Source organism: Pseudochaenichthys georgianus, unplaced genomic scaffold (genome assembly GCF_902827115.2).
Source record: "Pseudochaenichthys georgianus unplaced genomic scaffold, fPseGeo1.2 scaffold_1041_arrow_ctg1, whole genome shotgun sequence".
In the NCBI taxonomy this organism is placed as follows: Eukaryota; Metazoa; Chordata; class Actinopteri; order Perciformes; family Channichthyidae; genus Pseudochaenichthys; species Pseudochaenichthys georgianus.
Window position 1 is genome coordinate 20001 of NW_027262010.1, and position 18407 is coordinate 38407.

The 18407-nt window shown below is 42.6% G+C and overlaps 1 protein-coding gene across 2 annotated transcripts in view; it reads left to right on the forward strand.

Moving 5' to 3' along the window:
* large2 (LARGE xylosyl- and glucuronyltransferase 2) overlaps positions 1 to 18407 on the forward strand; it is a 29460-nt gene that overhangs the window by 7604 nt on the left and 3449 nt on the right. Inside the window, exons 2-10 of one of the 2 annotated variants that reach the window (XM_034076797.2) lie at positions 1 to 178; positions 1732 to 1814; positions 5253 to 5376; positions 11895 to 12066; positions 12461 to 12565; positions 13813 to 13925; positions 15307 to 15432; positions 16484 to 16639; positions 17589 to 17752. The exon at positions 1 to 178 is cut by the window's left edge and continues 106 nt beyond it. In XM_034076797.2, the coding sequence (XP_033932688.1) occupies positions 1 to 178; positions 1732 to 1814; positions 5253 to 5376; positions 11895 to 12066; positions 12461 to 12565; positions 13813 to 13925; positions 15307 to 15432; positions 16484 to 16639; positions 17589 to 17752 (1221 nt within the window). The remainder of the gene's footprint in view (positions 179 to 1731; positions 1815 to 5252; positions 5377 to 11894; positions 12067 to 12460; positions 12566 to 13812; positions 13926 to 15306; positions 15433 to 16483; positions 16640 to 17588; positions 17753 to 18407) is intronic. The other variant, XM_034076799.2, reaches the window with a different exon arrangement.

Consider the following 18407-nt stretch of genomic DNA (forward strand, 5'->3'; position numbering starts at 1 on the left):
TAAAATCCGGCTGCAGCTCAGCCAATCACAGGGCACCGCTGCCCAGCCTCCGGACGGTAACTACGGCAACCAGCAGTGGGCGGCGTCGGCGGACACGGGGCCAGAGGACGGAGACAACACGGCGGAGGAGAAGAACAACACCGAGTGTCCTCGATCACCTCCCGTCCAGAAGTGTGAGGTCAGGAAACACAAATCCTTTACTCAAGTAGAAGTACAGATACTCGTGTTTAAAAATACTCGAGTAAAAGTAGAAGAACTGACTTCTTTACTCAAGTAAAAGTAAAGAAGTATGGGCATGCAATGACTCTAAATAATAATGAGCACGCCACCAAACACACATTAAAACTAAAGAAAGAAAATGTAAGAAGTAGAAAGTACAGGTATTTGTGTTCAACATGTGAGAAGTAGAAAGTACAGGTATTTGTGTTCAACATGTAAGAAGTAGAAAGTACAGGTATTTGAGTTCAACATGTGAGAAGTAGAAAGTAAAAAGTCGTGGAGTAAAGTACTGATACCAGAAAAATGTACTTAAGTACAGTAACAAAGTATTTGTACTCCACTGCTTCCAACCTCTGCAGAGTAATGATACAACAACAATAATAATCATGGTTTCCAAAGCAGGCATGTTGGGGTAATTTAAAGTCAGACCCAGATGTCTCCAGTAGAAACACAGTGAGTCCCTCAGAAGGGAAATATCCCATGGGTGAAAAGGGGAGAATGAAATAAGGAAATACACGTGGCATAGTTTGTACAGGTTTGCATTGTTGTCTGACCTTGTATGGCTGCTTATTTACAATCTCACTTTTAATGCTAAATGTTTACATTGTCCTTTCACTCCATCCCTTGCCTTTAGTTGATTGTCTATCCCTTCCTTAATTGTGGGACAGACCTGACAGTTGCCTTAAGCCCTGCTGTCAGTTAATATATCCCTTTATTATGTTATATATATATATATATATATATATATATATGTTTCAAGAAGCTCAGGGTTTCCCAGCAGTTCATAGAAACTATAATGTATGAAGCCGGTTGAGTAAAACCCGCTCGCTCTTTGAAGTCTGTGTGCATCCTTTGAGCTACAACTTTTCAAAGACTTGTGTGCCGCTGAATTTCAAGTAACGTGAAATCCTCCATATCTGAGAGGCTAAATATTGAATTTGACATCAGAGAGGAGCGAGCGTCCTGGGTTAGGGGAAGTTAACGGCTCTGAAAGTGTTCCTTTTAATTCACAGAAGCAACAATTCACAACTTTAGGTGTTAGGAAAAGTTATGTTGACATTTAAATAATGTACAAAGTGAAGGATAGCGTTTTAATTTAATTTCTAATAAAATGGTTTTATCTCTTACTATTTGTTTCTATTATTTAATATTATATGTCACCACCTCGGTGCTGCCTTCAACACCAATAAGAACAATGTCTCTGTACCTTAAACAAATACAAGACTACACGTTGCTTTAATTCAGGGTTTCTAAAGTCGTCCATTTGGGATGTCACACCACGTCGTTGGCTCCCAAAGTAAAAGATGTTCTTTTAGATTCACAGTCGACGTTCACAACTTGAGGTGTTAAGATTGGTTGTTGACATTTGGATCTGCCAAAAATAAGGATGAGGGAAGGACGCTGTGAACATGTGCTGAAAGCTTTAACACCCCGAGGGTAGGAGTGTAGACGGATGGAGTGAAAAACGCTCTTGTTTAACTCAGATTCTCTTTCTCATCCTCTGTTCCGCAGCTGATCCACGTAGCGTGCGTTTGTGCCGGTCACAACGCCAGCAGAGACGTGGTCACGCTGGTGAAGTCCGTCCTCTTTCACAGGTGAGTCACAAACAGAGACGCGTTAAGGACAGTGGCCGTTTCTCAATCGCGAGGATGCTTGCTTGGTAGCACATGTCTTCCGAGTCACTTCCTTCAGCAGGGTTGCCAACTTTGGGCACCTGGCTGGAGTGAGATTTTGATATCATGCGCAAAGCATTGTGGGGATTTGAAGGACGCAAAGTCTGCCCATGTGCAGCCTCGACATTTCTCCAAACGAAGTACGCGGCCTCGGTGGAATTCCAAGTATGCTGGAGATTGGAACAGTCCTTCGGCGGCACTCGATGACGTAGTATCCTTGAAATATTGTCTTGGAAGCCAGTTTCCTCGAGATTGAGAAACGGCCACAGTTTCCATTACCCATTCAATCCATTAGCTGGTATTTATGTTAGCCGGTATCTCCGTTAGCTGCTATATCTTTAATCTGCTATTTCTGTTAGCCAGTATTTCCATTAGACACTATTTCTGTTAGTCGTTGTTTCCGTTAGCTGCTATATCTGTTAGCCGGTATTTCCATTAGCTAGTATTTCTGTTAGTCGTTGTTTCCGTTAGCTGCTATATCTGTTAGCCGGTATTTCTATTAGACACTATTTCTGTTAGTCGTTGTTTCCGTTAGCTGCTATATCTGTTAGCCGTTATTTCCATTAGCTAGTATTTCTGTTAGTCGTTGTTTCCGTTAGCTGCTATATCTGTTAGCCGGTATTTCTATTAGACACTATTTCTGTTAGTCGTTGTTTCCGTTAGCTGCTATATCTGTTAGCCGGTATTTCCATTAGCTAGTATTTCTGTTAGTCGTTGTTTCCGTTAGCTGCTATATCTGTTAGCCGGTATTTCTATTAGACACTATTTCTGTTAATCGTTGTTTCCGTTAGCTGCTATATCTGTTAGCCGGTATTTCCATTAGCTAGTATTTCTGTTAGTCGTTGTTTCCGTTAGCTGCTATATCTGTTAGCCGGTATTTCTATTAGACACTATTTCTGTTAGTCGTTGTTTCCGTTAGCTGCTATATCTGTTAGCCGTTATTTCCATTAGCTAGTATTTCTGTTAGCCGTTATTTCCATTAGCTAGTATTTCTGTTAGCCGTTATTTCCATTAGGTAGTATTTCTGTTAGCTGCTATTTCTGTTAGCCGTTATTTCCATTAGCTGGTATTTCTGTTAGCCGTTATTTCCATTAGGTAGTATTTCTGTTAGTCGTTGTTTCCGTTAGCTGCTATATCTGTGAGCCGTTATTTCCATTAGCTAGTATTTCTGTTAGCCGTTATTTCCATTAGCTAGTATTTCCGTTAGCCGTTATTTCCATTAGGTAGTATTTCTGTTAGCTGCTATTTCTGTTAGCCGTTATTTCCATTAGCTGGTATTTCTGTAAGCCGTTATTTCCATTAGCTGGTATTTCGGTTAGCCGTTATTTCCATTAGCTGGTATTTCTATTAGCCGTTATTTTTGTTAGCTGCTTTATCAGTTAGCTAGTATTTCTGTGAGCTGGTATTTCTTTTAGCTGGTATTTATGTTTGCAAGTATTTCTGTTAGCTGCTTTAATCTTCTTTTTATTGTAGCCCGTATTTCCATTAGACACTATTTCTGTTAGTCGTTGTTTCCGTTAGCTGCTATTTCTGTTAGCCGTTATTTATATTATCTTCTGTTGACCAGTGTTTCTGTTAACCAGTATTTCAGTTGGCCAGTATTTCTGTTAGCTGATATTTCTGTTAGCCGTTGTTTCCATTAGCTAGTATTTCTGTTGGCCAGTATTTCTCTGTTAGCTGGTATTTCTGTTAGCCAGTATTTCTCTGTTAGCTGGTATTTCTGTTAGCCAGTATTTCTCTGTTAGCTGGTATTTCTGTTAGCCAGTATTTCTCTGTTAGCTGGTATTTCTGTTAGCCAGTATTTCTCTGTTAGCTGGTATTTCTGTTAGCCAGTATTTCTCTGTTAGCTGGTATTTCTGTTAGCCAGTATTTCTCTGCAAACTGGTATTTCTGTCAGCCGTTATTTACATTTGCTAATATTTCTGTTAACTGCTATTTATGTTAGCCGGTATTTCCAGTAGCTAATATGTTTGCTATCTGCTATTTCTGCTAGCTGCTTTTGATAGTAGTCGATATTTTAGAATTACAGACTTTACTGGACTGTTACCGGTAAAAAGTCTGGTCAAAGTCTGACCATTTTAAACCTGAAATGTACTTTCAAAAAGAAACAATTTTGTTATTGTTTCCTTTTCTTTTTCCTTATTTGTGGATTTCCTAAAATGCAAAGGAAAACATGAATTAATTTCCCGCTAAGTAACACAGGTTTAGAATAGAATAGAAAAAGGTTTATATTATTATCATTATAAGATGTTGATGTCATTCTTCCTCCCTTTGCTATCAATGGACTTTAGGCTCCACAATAAAAACAGATATTTGACTCTAATATCTCGCATTTGACAAGGAATATTAAACATTTTAATGCTGAACTTTAGTTCCCCCGTCCCTGAATCTATAAAGTACCTTTCAATTATTTTTCTTTCTTTCCCTCTCTCTCTCTTTAAAGCTCAAAAGGTCTTTATTCTACTGGCCTTGGAATTTCCTAAATGTTAGCGGACCAGAGAAATATAGAAATATCCTGAAAACGAAAAGATGACCTTTAAATAAAATAAATCGGTTTTGCAGAACCTGAAAGAAGTCAAACCCTGGGCAGCATAATTGCCTTTCAATCCGGAAAAAATAACTTTCAATGAGAGCAGAGTTGTTATAGCACGTCAATTAACCTCAAAGACGAGTTTGAGTCACGCCCTGGATTTTAGACACGAGATTACTCAGTTTTTTGTATTTTCAAATTAATATAACACTGTCATATCGTACCTCTCTATCACCTTATTCCTGTCAATAAAAGGTCAAAATCCCGTATTTAAAACGTGTCAAATGATGGACTGTCTGTATTTCAGTTCATATTTACTAGAGATAGTTGAAAAATAAGGGAATAAAACATTCCCAATACTTGTATGAACATATTTCAGTGAGGCAATCAAATCAACTGAAAGACATACATTTTATTAGATGACAAATGCTTTAATGATTTATCATAAACAAAGTAATGTGGTTTGATGAGTAATGAAAGTAAACCGTTCTCAACGCTATTAGAAAGGATCTACTGATATGTAGTCTTTTAGTTGTAACACTGAAGAGACAGCTGTCCTATTTATAAAATAAATAAAAACTCACTTTGCTTCCCTTCTTCTCTTGATTTTAACTTAATAAACTCTACTTTTTATTCCTTTTAATGCAAGCTTTTAAATATTAAAACATAACATATTCAATGTGCGGCTGATATGAGGACGACAACTGATGTTTAATTTCAAATGCTTATAAGTACAGAAACAACAGACTGCTATGCAGATAAGAAGAAGCTGTGTCAGTCCAACATTATCACCTCTTGACTTGGGGTGTGTTTTCCTTTCTGGGCCTCAGGAGAAACCCTCTCCACTTCCACTTCATCACCGACACGGTGGCACATCAAATCCTCAGCTCGCTGTTCCAGTCCTGGATGGTTCCCTCGGTGCAGGTCAGCTTCTACGATGCAGACGAACTCAAGGTACACACACGCACGCACACGCACACACACGCACGCACACACACACACACACACACACACACACACACACACACACACACACACACACACCAGGGTTTCCGTTAGCCGGTAATTACCGGTTTTTAGCTGGTAAAATGTATTAAAAACCGGTAAATTCAAAACCTGCTGGTCAAAATGTCTGGTAATAATTAGGGAGGCTCCGATCGATCGGCCGCCGGTCATTATCGGCCGATATTCACTCTTAATAGTTTGATCGGTGCTCTCTATAAAGGCCGATCAGGAGAGCTGCATCTGATCGATATGGACATAAACGAGAGTGAAGTGTAACCGGAGCGAGAGAGAGATCAGATCAGCTGCTGAGTCTGACCGAGACACGCAGCTCTGCAGGATCACCTGAAGCCCCGCCCTCTGTTTAGCGAGCTGCAGGAGCTGCATGAGAAACTGACGTGCTATCAGGAGAGAGAGAGGGAGGGAGAGAGAGAGGATCCGTTTCTCCCGTGTTGTTATTCAAAGTTATTAGGCTTGTTTGAGACACATTGCGGCTCGCCTCGAAAGTAGACGAGAGTAGCCGATCGCAGCCGGGGGAGGTCTCAAAAAGCTCGCCTGAAGTCGGACAGCTCGGAGACGGCTTCTTCATCTTCTTCTTCTTCTCTCGGTTTTTTGGCGGATTGCAAACAACTTTAAGGTGCATACCGCCACCTCCGGAGTCGGCTTGACTCGGTTTGCATTTATAAAGAATGCACAAATGTGTTTAATCGTTAATGTCAGATATGTACTAAGTAAATACATTTGTTCCTGCTCAAGATTAGATTAAACTTTATTGTTATTGCACAGATTACAGGTACTGAGAGAACGAAATGCAGTTTAGCTTCTAACCAGGTGCAACAAGCAGTGAAGTGAAAAGTAATGTACACCATCTACAGAACAACATATAGAATGAATTGAATGATGAATAAACAGTGGGTATGAATACACTAGATATCAGCCTGAGAGCAGTATGAACAGTGTGTATTAATACACTAGATATCAGCCTGAGAGCAGTATGAACAGTGTGTATTAATACACTAGATATCAGCCTGAGAGCAGTATGAACAGTGTGTATTAATACACTAGATATCAGCCTGAGAGCAGTATGAACAGTGTGTATTAATACACTAGATATCAGCCTGAGAGCAGTATGAACAGTGTGTATTAATACACTAGATATCAGCCTGTGAGCAGTATGAACAGTGTGTATTAATACACTAGATATCAGCCTGAGAGCAGTATGAACAGTGTGTATTAATACACTAGATATCAGCCTGAGAGCAGTATGAACAGTGTGTATTAATACACTAGATATCAGCCTGAGAGCAGTATGAACAGTGTGTATTAATACACTAGATATCAGCCTGAGAGCAGTATGAACAGTGTGTATTAATACACTAGATATCAGCCTGTGAGCAGTATGAACAGTGTGTATTAATACACTAGATATCAGCCTGAGAGCAGTATGAACAGTGTGTATTAATACACTAGATATCAGCCTGAGAGCAGTATGAACAGTGTGTATTAATACACTAGATATCAGCCTGTGAGCAGTATGAACAGTGTGTATTAATACACTAGATATCAGCCTGAGAGCAGTATGAACAGTGTGTATTAATACACTAGATATCAGCCTGAGAGCAGTATGAACAGTGTGTATGAATATGCTAAGATATATAAAGTATGAAAACGGTAAGCAGTATAGTATAAAATATATAGATATTAATTTCATGATGATAAACATTGTGGAACAATGAGGAAAAATGGGAATGGATGTGGCGACGTAAAACTGACACAAAACAACAACAAACTTTTGCCAGCCAATGGGAGAGCCTCATCAGCAGCACGTGGTAAAACCCACCAATGAGCGCTCAGCTCGAGATATCAGCGAGCCGTTTCCCATCAAGCATTTCGCTTCCGTAGCTCGTGGAGAGCAACTGCGCCAACTCGCCTCGCCTCGCTCTCAAGGCTGCGGGCGTCTTTGTCCCGCGAGATTTCAAAGTCTCATGTGGGCGAGACTCCAGAGCAAGTCGGACAAAATGACTAACCATCATGCAACGCACTAGCAAGACGTTGATCGCAACTGCACAGGTCTGCGCAGATCTCGCTAGTCTCAAACAAGCCTAATGTAAACTTGTGAATAACGTACTTCATCTACTGCAAGTAGTTTGTTTGAATGTAATAATTATGTTGTTTGTTGTGGAATCATTTATTGAAAAATGAATCTGAATTTTTCGATCTGTTACGATTATAAACTGAAGCAATATAAAAATGAGCCCCGTGAACTGAGTTTTAAACTGAAGCATATCTGCTCATAGTCCGGTAATTACCTGCTAACGGAAACTCTGCTACACAACTCTTATTATTATTGAAATATGACCGGTAAGTTTCAAATTAGTCCGGTAAAATAAATTCTGCCCGGACATTTGACCGGCGAGAAAAAATCCGAGCGGAAACCCTGACACACACACACACACACACACACACACACACACACACACACACACACACACACACACACACACATACACACATACACACACACACACACATCAGTGGATTTGATAGGACTAAAAGAGTGACTCGTTCTCCAAAGACACCATTGGCACTTTACATTACGAGTCACGTGTTAGGAGCACTTTGGGGTGAAGTGCCTCAGGGACACAACGACCTGCAGTGGAGCTCGAACTTGCTACCCCCTGAATCAAAGTTCAGCGCACTAATTAAGCGCACTACACCACTGAGCCACAGCCTCCTGCCACTTCAAATCAAAAAGTTAGAAAGACGGTTCATGTTACCTACAACACATTTGACACAGGATAATTAACTGTGTCTATTTAAACTATGGTGAAACAAACAAAATGTAAACAAGGGTAAAGTAAACATCTCGCTTGGCAGAGAAATGCATTGCCCTACTTCCTTTGAATTTACTGACTGCACTGGATAGTTAAATATACAATGTAAGGTCATTACAGGCAAGAACATTTGTTCATCTTTAATATTTATTTCTAATAGAAGTGTGTTACTAATTAAGGAATTAATTGATCGATTATTGGTTTGAGTTGACCCCAGGAAGAATAGCCAATGCTAATGGGGAAAACATTTAGCAAAGGGCAAAGGACAAGATCAGTGAAAGGCAAATCCGATGTGTCATATATCAAACCTCCAGAAGCAGCAGTGAGGAGTTAAAAGTACTTCTCAATCTGACAGAAGAGATTAACCTCAGAGCAGCTTCATCAAAGAGAAACACACATCAATGCAGAGACGCATCGCTCAATCTGAAACGGGAGGTCACAGCTCCGCGTTACATTATCAGATCAGAGGAGTAGCTGCTGCTACATGAGCTGAGGAGGATCAGTCCTCAGTTTAAAATCTATTTACACCGACTGAATGCAGGAAATTCATATTTTCACCACCGCTAAGCTAAAGGCGGCTAATGTTGGGCTATAAAGGAACTACAGCACGGTCACATGACTTCACGTCACCACCGCTAAGCTAAAGGCGGCTAATGTTGGGCTATAAAGGAACTACAGCACGGTCACATGACTTCACGTCACCACCGCTAAGCTAAAGGCGGCTAATGTTGGGCTATAAAGGAACTACAGCACGGTCACATGACTTCACGTCACCACCGCTAAGCTAAAGGAGGCTAATGTTGGGCTATAAAGGAACTACAGCACGGTCACATGACTTCACGTCATCCACCGCTAAGCTAAAGGAGGCTAATGTTGGGCTATAAAGGAACTACAGCACGGTCACATGACTTCACGTCACCACCGCTAAGCTAAAGGCGGCTAATGTTGGGCTATAAAGGAACTACAGCACGGTCACATGACTTCACATCACCACCGCTAAGCTAAAGGTGGCTAATTTGGGCTATAAAGGAACTACAGCACGGTCACATGACTTCACGTCACCACCGCTAAGCTAATGGTGGCTAATGTTGGGCTATAAAGGAACTACAGCACGGTCACATGACTTCACGTCACCACCGCTAAGCTAAAGGCGGCTAATCTCTTGCGTGATGACGTTTAGTCGTCTTATTTAGACACTTGTTAGCAACCAACGTTTTTAAATGCACCAGTGGGGTATTTACTGACGTATGTTATGTCATAGAATAAAAATATCTTCGGCTTGTGCTAACCACAGACCTTATGTCAGACTTACAACCAAAAACACATTCAGAAAACCATGAAAGAGGGAACAGGAAGTGAATGCTGAGTCATTACTGCGCCACTCTATTCAACTTCATTCCTTTTCACAGTAAAAGCCCTCCTGAGTGTTTCAAAATGCACTGCAAGGTCGAAGCAAAGACACCAGGATATTTGATTTAGATTTGCACACCCTGCTTTTAGTTTAGTCTTGACACACACAACAGTAGGATTGTGTGTGTGTGGTGTGGTGTGTGTGTGTGTGTGTGGAAGCTTTTCACTTAACAGCGACAATCTGTAATTGAGTCGGACAAGCTGTTGAAACACTTTCCTCCAAAGTCAAGTGACACTTCAGCAGAAAAACAGCAAATCATTTATTTTAACGTCAAGTTGATGAATGTGGCTCTCAAGACTGATGTGGATGTAAGGAACAACGAGCCTGGATAAGTGTGTGTGTGTGTGTGTGTGTGTGTGTGTGTGTGTGTGTGTGTGTGTGTGTGTGTGTGTGTGTGTGTGTGTGTGTGTGTGTGTGTGTGTGTGTGTGTGTGTGTGTGTGTGTGTGTGTGTGTGTGTGTGTGTGTGTGTGTGTGTGTGTTTGTGCTGAACAATGAGTCCCTTGTGCAGCCGACCTGCAGCCCCCCCCCCTTCAGCTTTCATTAAGTCACATTAAAGTGGAGAGAAGCAGAGGCGACTGTAAGAGGATTATATTTGCAGATGATGCACTTATGCAGATCCAATTACTCTGAATCAAGAGAATTAATTAAAATGTATTTTTTGCAGATTCAGAAGAGGAGAGAACACACACTTTGAGCTTTTGCCAAAATATGCTGAATGTGCTTTTTGTTTCCCACACAGATTTCTAACGGCTCAAACATTTCCATTAGGAGAAACCGCTTCAGAAACGAGGCTAAGGCACTAACTCGCAAAACCACATCATTATTGTATTCTACTATCAACTATAATACAGAGAATTTATACACAGAAAAAAAAACGTTTGAAACCGGAGGGAAGAAAGCATAGCGTATACAAAAACAGGTTTTATATATATTTACAGCAAAACAACTCAAACGCGCTCCAAAACCTACAAATAAATACACAATAAAACGTGTCTTCACGTCTCAGTGAAGTCACACACAGGGGCCGAAGCAACAGAGAAAAGTACATCTACAGGTTATAATAATATCCACGATAACAGTGGTTTTCAAACTTCGGGGTCGCCTGGTGGGTCGCGGAGGTACTGCAGGCGGGTCGCGGGAAGATCTTTTTATTTGATTATTTTCTCCTTTTAGCTTTGTGAAGCACCTTGAGATGACGTTGTTTCTAAAGTGCACCGATACAAATCAAATGTATTATTATTATTATTATTCAATTGTAAACAAACACTGCTCGAAAATATCTCATTGGTCAGAGAGCTGTGGGCTAATGCTGCCTTTTGCAACATCCTACTACTGTGTTGCCCTCTCAACAGACAGGGCAACAGAGCCTAAATACACACCCTCCAATCATCACAACAAGACACAGGTGAGGGGGGAGGAGACACCACAGGACACCAGGTGCACACAATCATCAGCCACAGACAACCTATACTGTGCAATCACGCCCGTTGACAATTCAGATAAATCAAATGCCCGCCCAGAGATGTATGTCTGCCGCCGGGTCTGCCCCCCGCTGACAGTTCACGAGCGTGGTCTCTCTCTCTGTTCAGGCCCGACGGGTAATAAGGGATTATGACGGACATTTTACGATCCTGCCTGTCAAAATGACGGACAGCGAAAAAGTCTAACGCCACCTCAGTGGGACGGAGAGATATGCTTTGACCGTGGGTGACAGCAGCGGGTCAAACTGTGCATTGTCTCTCCACCGCTTCAAAAACAATACAGTGTTTACAGAAGGTGAGGCTTATTGACAGAGATATAGATACTGTTGGTACGTGTCCGTGTCTCTAGGTGTGTACATGTAGCCCTGTAAATACCATGTATTTTTGTGTTCTGTTGTTTTATGTTCATGTTGTCCTACTTGCTGCCACGTTGGACAGGTCTCCCTTGAAAAAGAGATTGATGGTCTCAATGGGACCATCTGGTTCAATAAAGGTTTAAAACAAAAAAAATATTAAAAAAGAAAATGGCGGTACATTTTGTCTCACGACGGTATTGGGACGTTTATTTCCCACGATATTCGGTATATCGTTACATCCCTAATATCCTATACACAATCAACACATTTACACATATGCACACATTAAGACATAAGTAAAGCAGAACAAACAATATCTACATAACAGCAGTCACTTCGATGACACCATGTTGAATAAACGTGTTTTCTCTCCTCTTGTTGCCGCAGTCCGAGGTGTCGTGGATACCCAACAAGCATTACTCAGGTATTTACGGCTTGATGAAGCTGACGCTCACCAAAGCTTTGCCCTCCGACCTCTCCAAGGTCATCGTCCTCGACACCGACATCACCTTCGCCACCGACATCGCCGAGCTGTGGGGCATCTTCAGGAAGTTCACCGGTGAGACGAAGGCCATTTAAAACCACAATGTCATATATGTGTTTATTATCTTAGCTTTCCTTCATCTGCATTCCCAACGAGCGGCTGTCCAACATGCCTGAAACACCTGGAGACAAATGTGTGTGTGTGTGTGTGTGTGTGTGTGTGTGTGTGTGTGTGTGTGTGTGTGTGTGTGTGTGTGTGTGTGTGTGTGTGTGTGTGTGTGTGTGTGTGTGTGTGTGTGTGTGTGTGTGTGTGTGTGTGTGTGTGTGTGTGTGTGTGTGTGTGTGTGTGTGTGTGTGTGTGTGTGTGTGTGTGTGTGTGTGTGTGTGTGTGTGTGTGTGTGTGTGTGTGTGTGTGTGTGTGTGTGTGTGTGTGTGTGTGTGTGTGTGTGTGTGTGTGTGTGTGTGTGTAGATAAGCAGGTGATTGGTCTGGTGGAGAACCAGAGTGATTGGTACCTGGGGAACCTCTGGAAGAACCACAAACCCTGGCCTGCACTCGGACGAGGATTCAACACCGGTAACTTTTCCTCAAAGTGACGCCACATAACACACACACATTAGGGGGGGGGGGGTGGGGGGCGCCTATAGATCAGGGGTTCCCAACTTTTTTCCCAAGTTCCCCCCCAAATGACTCCTGTTGGAAGTTGCCCCCCCCCACCCCCACACACACTAGGGGGGCGCCTACAGATCAGGGGTTCCCAACCTTTTTTCCCAAGAGCCCCCCCAAATGACCCCTGTTGGAAGTTTCCCCCCCCACCCCCACACACACTAGGGGGGCGCCTATAGATCAGGGGTTCCCAACCTTTTTTCCCAAGAGCCCCCCCAAATGACTCCTGTTGGAAGTTGCCCCCACCCCCACACACATTAGGGGGGCGCCTATAGATCAGGGGTTCCCAACCTTTTTTCCCAAGAGCCCCCCCAAATGACTCCTGTTGGAAGTTGCCCCCCCCCCCACACACACGGGGGGGGGGGGGGGGGAGCGCAGCAGCGGTAATTCAAGTTTCAAAGTCTCAAAATGCTACACCTGCTGTCACAAACTGGATGAGTGTGAAGTGTGTTGTTGAAGGAGGATGAAAGCGTAATCAAGGAGCTGTTGGAGCGACTTTGATGGTTATTGGACTCAGGATTAATTCATTTGGATTCCCGCTGAATGAAGAAATTAAAGGACGGCCCGGAAGTGGAAACAATTCACAAAGGGATCAAACTGTTTAAAACACATGCTCAAAGAAAGCCGGATTTTGCCGATGTGTTTATGTGGATTCAAAAGTCGTACATAATCTACAAAATGGAGGAGCCCGATCTGATCGGAGCAACTGACAAATAATCCAACTGAAACCGGCATGGACAACGACTGTGTTTTAAACATGCGCTTATCCAGAAGAGCCCGGTTTGGACACTTTACGGCACAAGAAACATTTCTATTAAAGAAAGAATTATAAATTTCTGTCTTTTTATGCCTTTAATACTAACTTGAATTTGTATTCAAATTAATTAATCAATTATTTGTTATATTTTATTGTAATGTAGAGACAAGGCTTTTAGTGACAATCATGTATTGCGTTTCAATTATATGTAAAAAAAAAAAAAGTCTAAATATGATATTTGGCCTCAAATCATCTGAGGCCTGGCGCCCCCCCTGCGATCTTTGGCACCCCCCTGCGATCTTTGGCACCCCCCTGCGATCTTTGGCGCCCCCCCCGGCGCGCCCCCCAGGTTGGGAACCACTGCTTTAGATAACACCATGTTGTGATGTATTTCCTGCAGGCGTGATCCTCCTCTACCTGGAGCGTCTGCGGAGGCTCGGCTGGGAGCAGATGTGGAGGCTGACGGCAGAAAGAGAGCTGATGAGCATGCTCAGCACGTCTCTGGCCGACCAGGTGAGAGGAACAGCGCACTTTACATGACCTGTAGGTGATCCGAAGCCCTTTGCTTTAATAAGTGGAATCCACCAGAGTTTTGTGGTGGGAATTTATTTATCAAATGTGAATCAAACCATTCAGCTGTCTTTGTTGTAATGGTACACTGTACTTAGATAGCGCTTTAACAGTCTTTCAGAGCCCTCAAAGCGCTTTACATACTACATGTCGTTCACTCAGAGCAGTGCCCCTTGCTCCAGGACCTAACACTCACACACCGTTGGCCATCAGGAGCAACTCAGGGTTCAGTATCTCGCCCGAGGATACATCGACATGTTGACTGCATGGGCTGGGATCGAACCCGCAGCCTTCTGGTTGAAAGACGACCCCCCCCCCCCCGCACCCCCTCGCAGCCACAGTCGCCCTGTTGCATTCTATTCTTGCACGAAGTTCAGTCAGTCACACGGAAAATTAAATTCTACTTTTAACCTCATTTTACTTTCCAAGAGATCCTTTTTTCAAACCATGATTTCTAAAGTCAATAATAAGCTTTCACATTTAAAACATTTGACTGTTTTTATCGTTAAGAAATATTGTTTTCCGTGGCTTTCTGAGACGTACAGGATGACACAGTGAGCATGTCCTCTAACCCATAAACACCGGCTGAGTCCTGATGAGTCCTTTGTTCTCTTTTAGTCACAGAGTCAGCCTTCACCCTCAGAGGGAACACACACATCAGATCTTGAGGTCTTCTGGGTTCAATAGGTCTGATCAGCTTTCCCCACGCAGGGCTGTGGCTGCAGGACAACCTGCACACACAGATGTCAATACTGATACAAGGAATACACATGTAGTCTTTTAGCAAAAGCAGCCACTCAGCAGCTGAATGAACGATCCGTCTGTCCTCCATGACGTCTGTCCTCTCCGTGTGCATTATGAAACCATCTCTCTCTTTGATCTGAGCTCCAGCGGCGACGCACGGAGAGCCTGTCTTTGTTAACCATCCACAGCTCTGAGAAATACATATAATACAACCTGAGGTTGCCAGGCGACCGGCGAGAAAGAGGATATGTGTTTTTATCTATGATGCCTTCAAGAGGTGTGTGTGTGTGTGTGTGTGTGTGTGTGTGTGTGTGTGTGTGTGTGTGTGTGTGTGTGTGTGTGTGTGTGTGTGTGTGTGTGTGTGTGTGTGTGTGTGTGTGTGTGTGTGTGTGTGTGTGTGTGTGTGTGTGTGTGTGTGTGTGTGTGTGTGTGTGTGTGTGTGTGTGTGGTGTGTGTGTGTGTGTGTGTGTGTGTGTGTGTGTGTGTGTGTGTGTGTGTGTGTGTGTGTGTGTGTGTGTGTGTGTGTGTGTGTGTGTGTGTGTGTGTGTGTGTGTGTGTGTGTGTGTGTGTGTGTGTGCAGGACATCTTCAACGCCTTCATAAAGCAGAACCCCGTCCTGGTGCACCAGCTGCCGTGTTTCTGGAACGTTCAGCTGTCGGACCACACTCGCTCCGAGCAGTGCTACACAGAGGTGTCCGACCTCAAGGTACACACACGCACACACACACACACGCACGCACGCACGCACACACACACACTAGATGTGTATTTACCTGTAGAAACAAAGTTGTTTCTGTCCTTTAAGTAGGATTCAAACCTATTTAAAACTGTTTCCGAAAGTCCCACCCAGTTTTCCAGTCGGTCCAGTCTCAGAGCTGTGGTTTGGACCAAAGCCTGACTGGAACACATCCAAACAGATATTTAAATGCAAGAAATTACTCAGCTGTTGAAAGACTACTTTTCAATGATCTTACCTAGAAATGGCAGGTTTGATATGGGCCTGTAATTGTTCATTACTGAAGCATCTAGATTATTCTTTTTTAAGAGCGGTTTAATGACTGCAGTTTTCAGGGCCAGTGGAAAAATACCTGAGTGAAGAGATTTGTTTACTATATGAAGTAGATCTGAGGCCATGCAAGGACACACTTTAGTCTGAATGTGTGTTGGTGCGTGGTCATTATTCTTTAGAGTCACTGCGTGCCTATTGGTTGGAACACGATCCGTGTATCCATCACTTCCTGCTCTTCTCTAAAGAAGAGGGACCAATGGAAACGTTGTCATGTTGCCGTTGGTCACCATGGAAACATTCATTAGCTAACAATGACTTTATTGTTCTATAGATATAAAGGGAGGTCAGGTACTCTTTAAAGCAGCTGCTAGCTATGGGTACTTTTTACTGAAGGACACTTCAAAGCCTCTTTACTTTCACTTGAGTAAAGAAGTTTAGTCAGGACTTCTACTTGAGTATTTTTAAACACGATTATCTGTACTTCTACTTGAGTAAAGGATGTGTACTTTTGCCTTCTCTGGTGGCAACAGTGTTGGTGTGTGTAGTAAAAGTGTGTGTGTGTGTGTGTGTGTGTGTGTGTGTGTGTGTGTGTGTGTGTGTGTGTGTGTGTGTGTGTGTGTGTGTGTGTGTGTGTGTGTGTGTGTGTGTGTGTGTGTGTGTGTGTGTGTGTGTGTGTGTGTGTGTGTGTGTGTGTGTGTGTGTGTGTGTGTGTGTGTGTGTGTGTGTGTGTGTGTGTGTGTGTGTTCAGGTGATCCACTGGAACTCTCCGAAGAAGCTGCGGGTGAAGAACAAACACGTGGAGTTCTTCAGGAATCTCTACCTCACTTTCCTGGAGTACGACGGGAACCTGCTGAGACGGGAACTGTTCGGCTGCCCGAGCCAGGCGAGCCCCGAGAGCGTGAAGGTACACACTTGTTCTTAAAATCAAAAATCCTGACTTTTTTCTGCAAATCTCATCATTTCTCCCAAATTGCTGAGTTTTCCTAAAATTATGAATTTTCAATAAAATCTCTAAATTACGGCTTTTTCAGAAAACCTCAGAATTTTTCCTGAAATAAAATTTTTTATTTTCTCAGTCGTGACTTTCAGAAAAATATCAACATTCTGACTTCTTTCTCCAAATGCTGCATTTTTCTGAAAACCTCCACATTTTGACTTTTTCTTAAAATCAAAGATCCTGACACACACACACACTGCATCTTAAAGGTCTCCTATCAAAATGCACTTGTTGATGTCTTTCACATGTAACTATGTGTCCCCGGTGTGTCAGAAGACGTGTCAGAGAATAAACCCCTCTCTCTTTTCCTCCGTACTCACATCTCTAAAAACGGAGGAACAACGGAGCTGATCCAGATTTGCGTCCGATATGATGTGATACCATAAATGTGGGCGGGCTTTAGACCCACGGCCCAATCAGAAACGTTGCTGCATCAGAAACAATGAGCGACGTGTTCTGGAAGTAATACGGTCTTTGTTTACATTAGCATCGCTAACACTCAGAGCTAACCTGCACTGGAGAGAGCATGTGTGTGAAGAAGCAGGAACTTAAAGGAAGAGAAAAAGCCTTTGAGCTCCAAACTCTTTCAGAAATAACCCTTGAAGTGGCTTTGAACACGATATGGAGTTTAATCACGGCAGCTTTAGACCCAGAATCAGCACTTTGGTATCAGGCTGAAATAGAGGGGTATGTTCTGGGTGTTCTGTTTGGTCTTTTGAGCAAAACACTTCATAGACATGTTTTTAATATATTTGTATATATCTGAGTCCTATAATATATGCCTCATAGTATACTAGGAGACCTTTACGTTGTCTACGCCCTTCCTCTGACCCTGTGTTGCGTGGTTTCTCCTCAGCTGCAGGCGGATCTGGAGGATCTCGACGAGGACGATCAGTGCTATGACTTCCGGCGGGAGCGCCTCACCGTGCACAGAGTTCACCTGTACTTCCTGCAGTACGAGTACTCACCTGCAGGGGACGACACCGACATCACGCTGGTGGCTCAGCTCTCCATGGACAGGTACCAGAACTACAGTTATTGTGTTATATATATATATATATATATAATAACTTGCTTTACATGTTATTATTGTTCATTTGTAATTAAGATCAGGTTTTTTTCCCTGGATAACCCGGGTTCTTCATGACGCAGAGTCAAAGAGCTCAACAATTCTGCTTCTTATGCATCTCGCTTTTCTAAATCATTCATCCCTTCTGCCCTCAAACTTTTAAATTCTTGAAAAGGCTTTTAACTTGATTATGTATTCATTTATTTATTATTGTGATGCTTTGAACTATTTATAGTGTAAATTGGAATTATCCACATCTGTGCTCCCGGGTGTATCTGTGTGTTTTCTTCTTGTATGTTCCTGCCTGTGTTCATGACATAAGCTGCTGCTCATAACCAATTGCCCCTTGCGGGATTAATAAAGTTGTTGATTGATTGTTGATTGTCTAACCCTGAAACTGTTGCCTAAGATCAAGGTTCAAGGGTCAAGGCTTCTTATGTCATCCGTGCATCGCTACAGTGTAGTTATGTAAATGAAAATCTTAGGTCACAGGCTCCTCCCACAGTGCAACACAATAAAACAGATAAAATAATGCAAGTAAATACAAATTACGTTTCTGCTGATGGGAACTTGGGTCCCCCTCGAATAAAATAGAATAGAAATAGT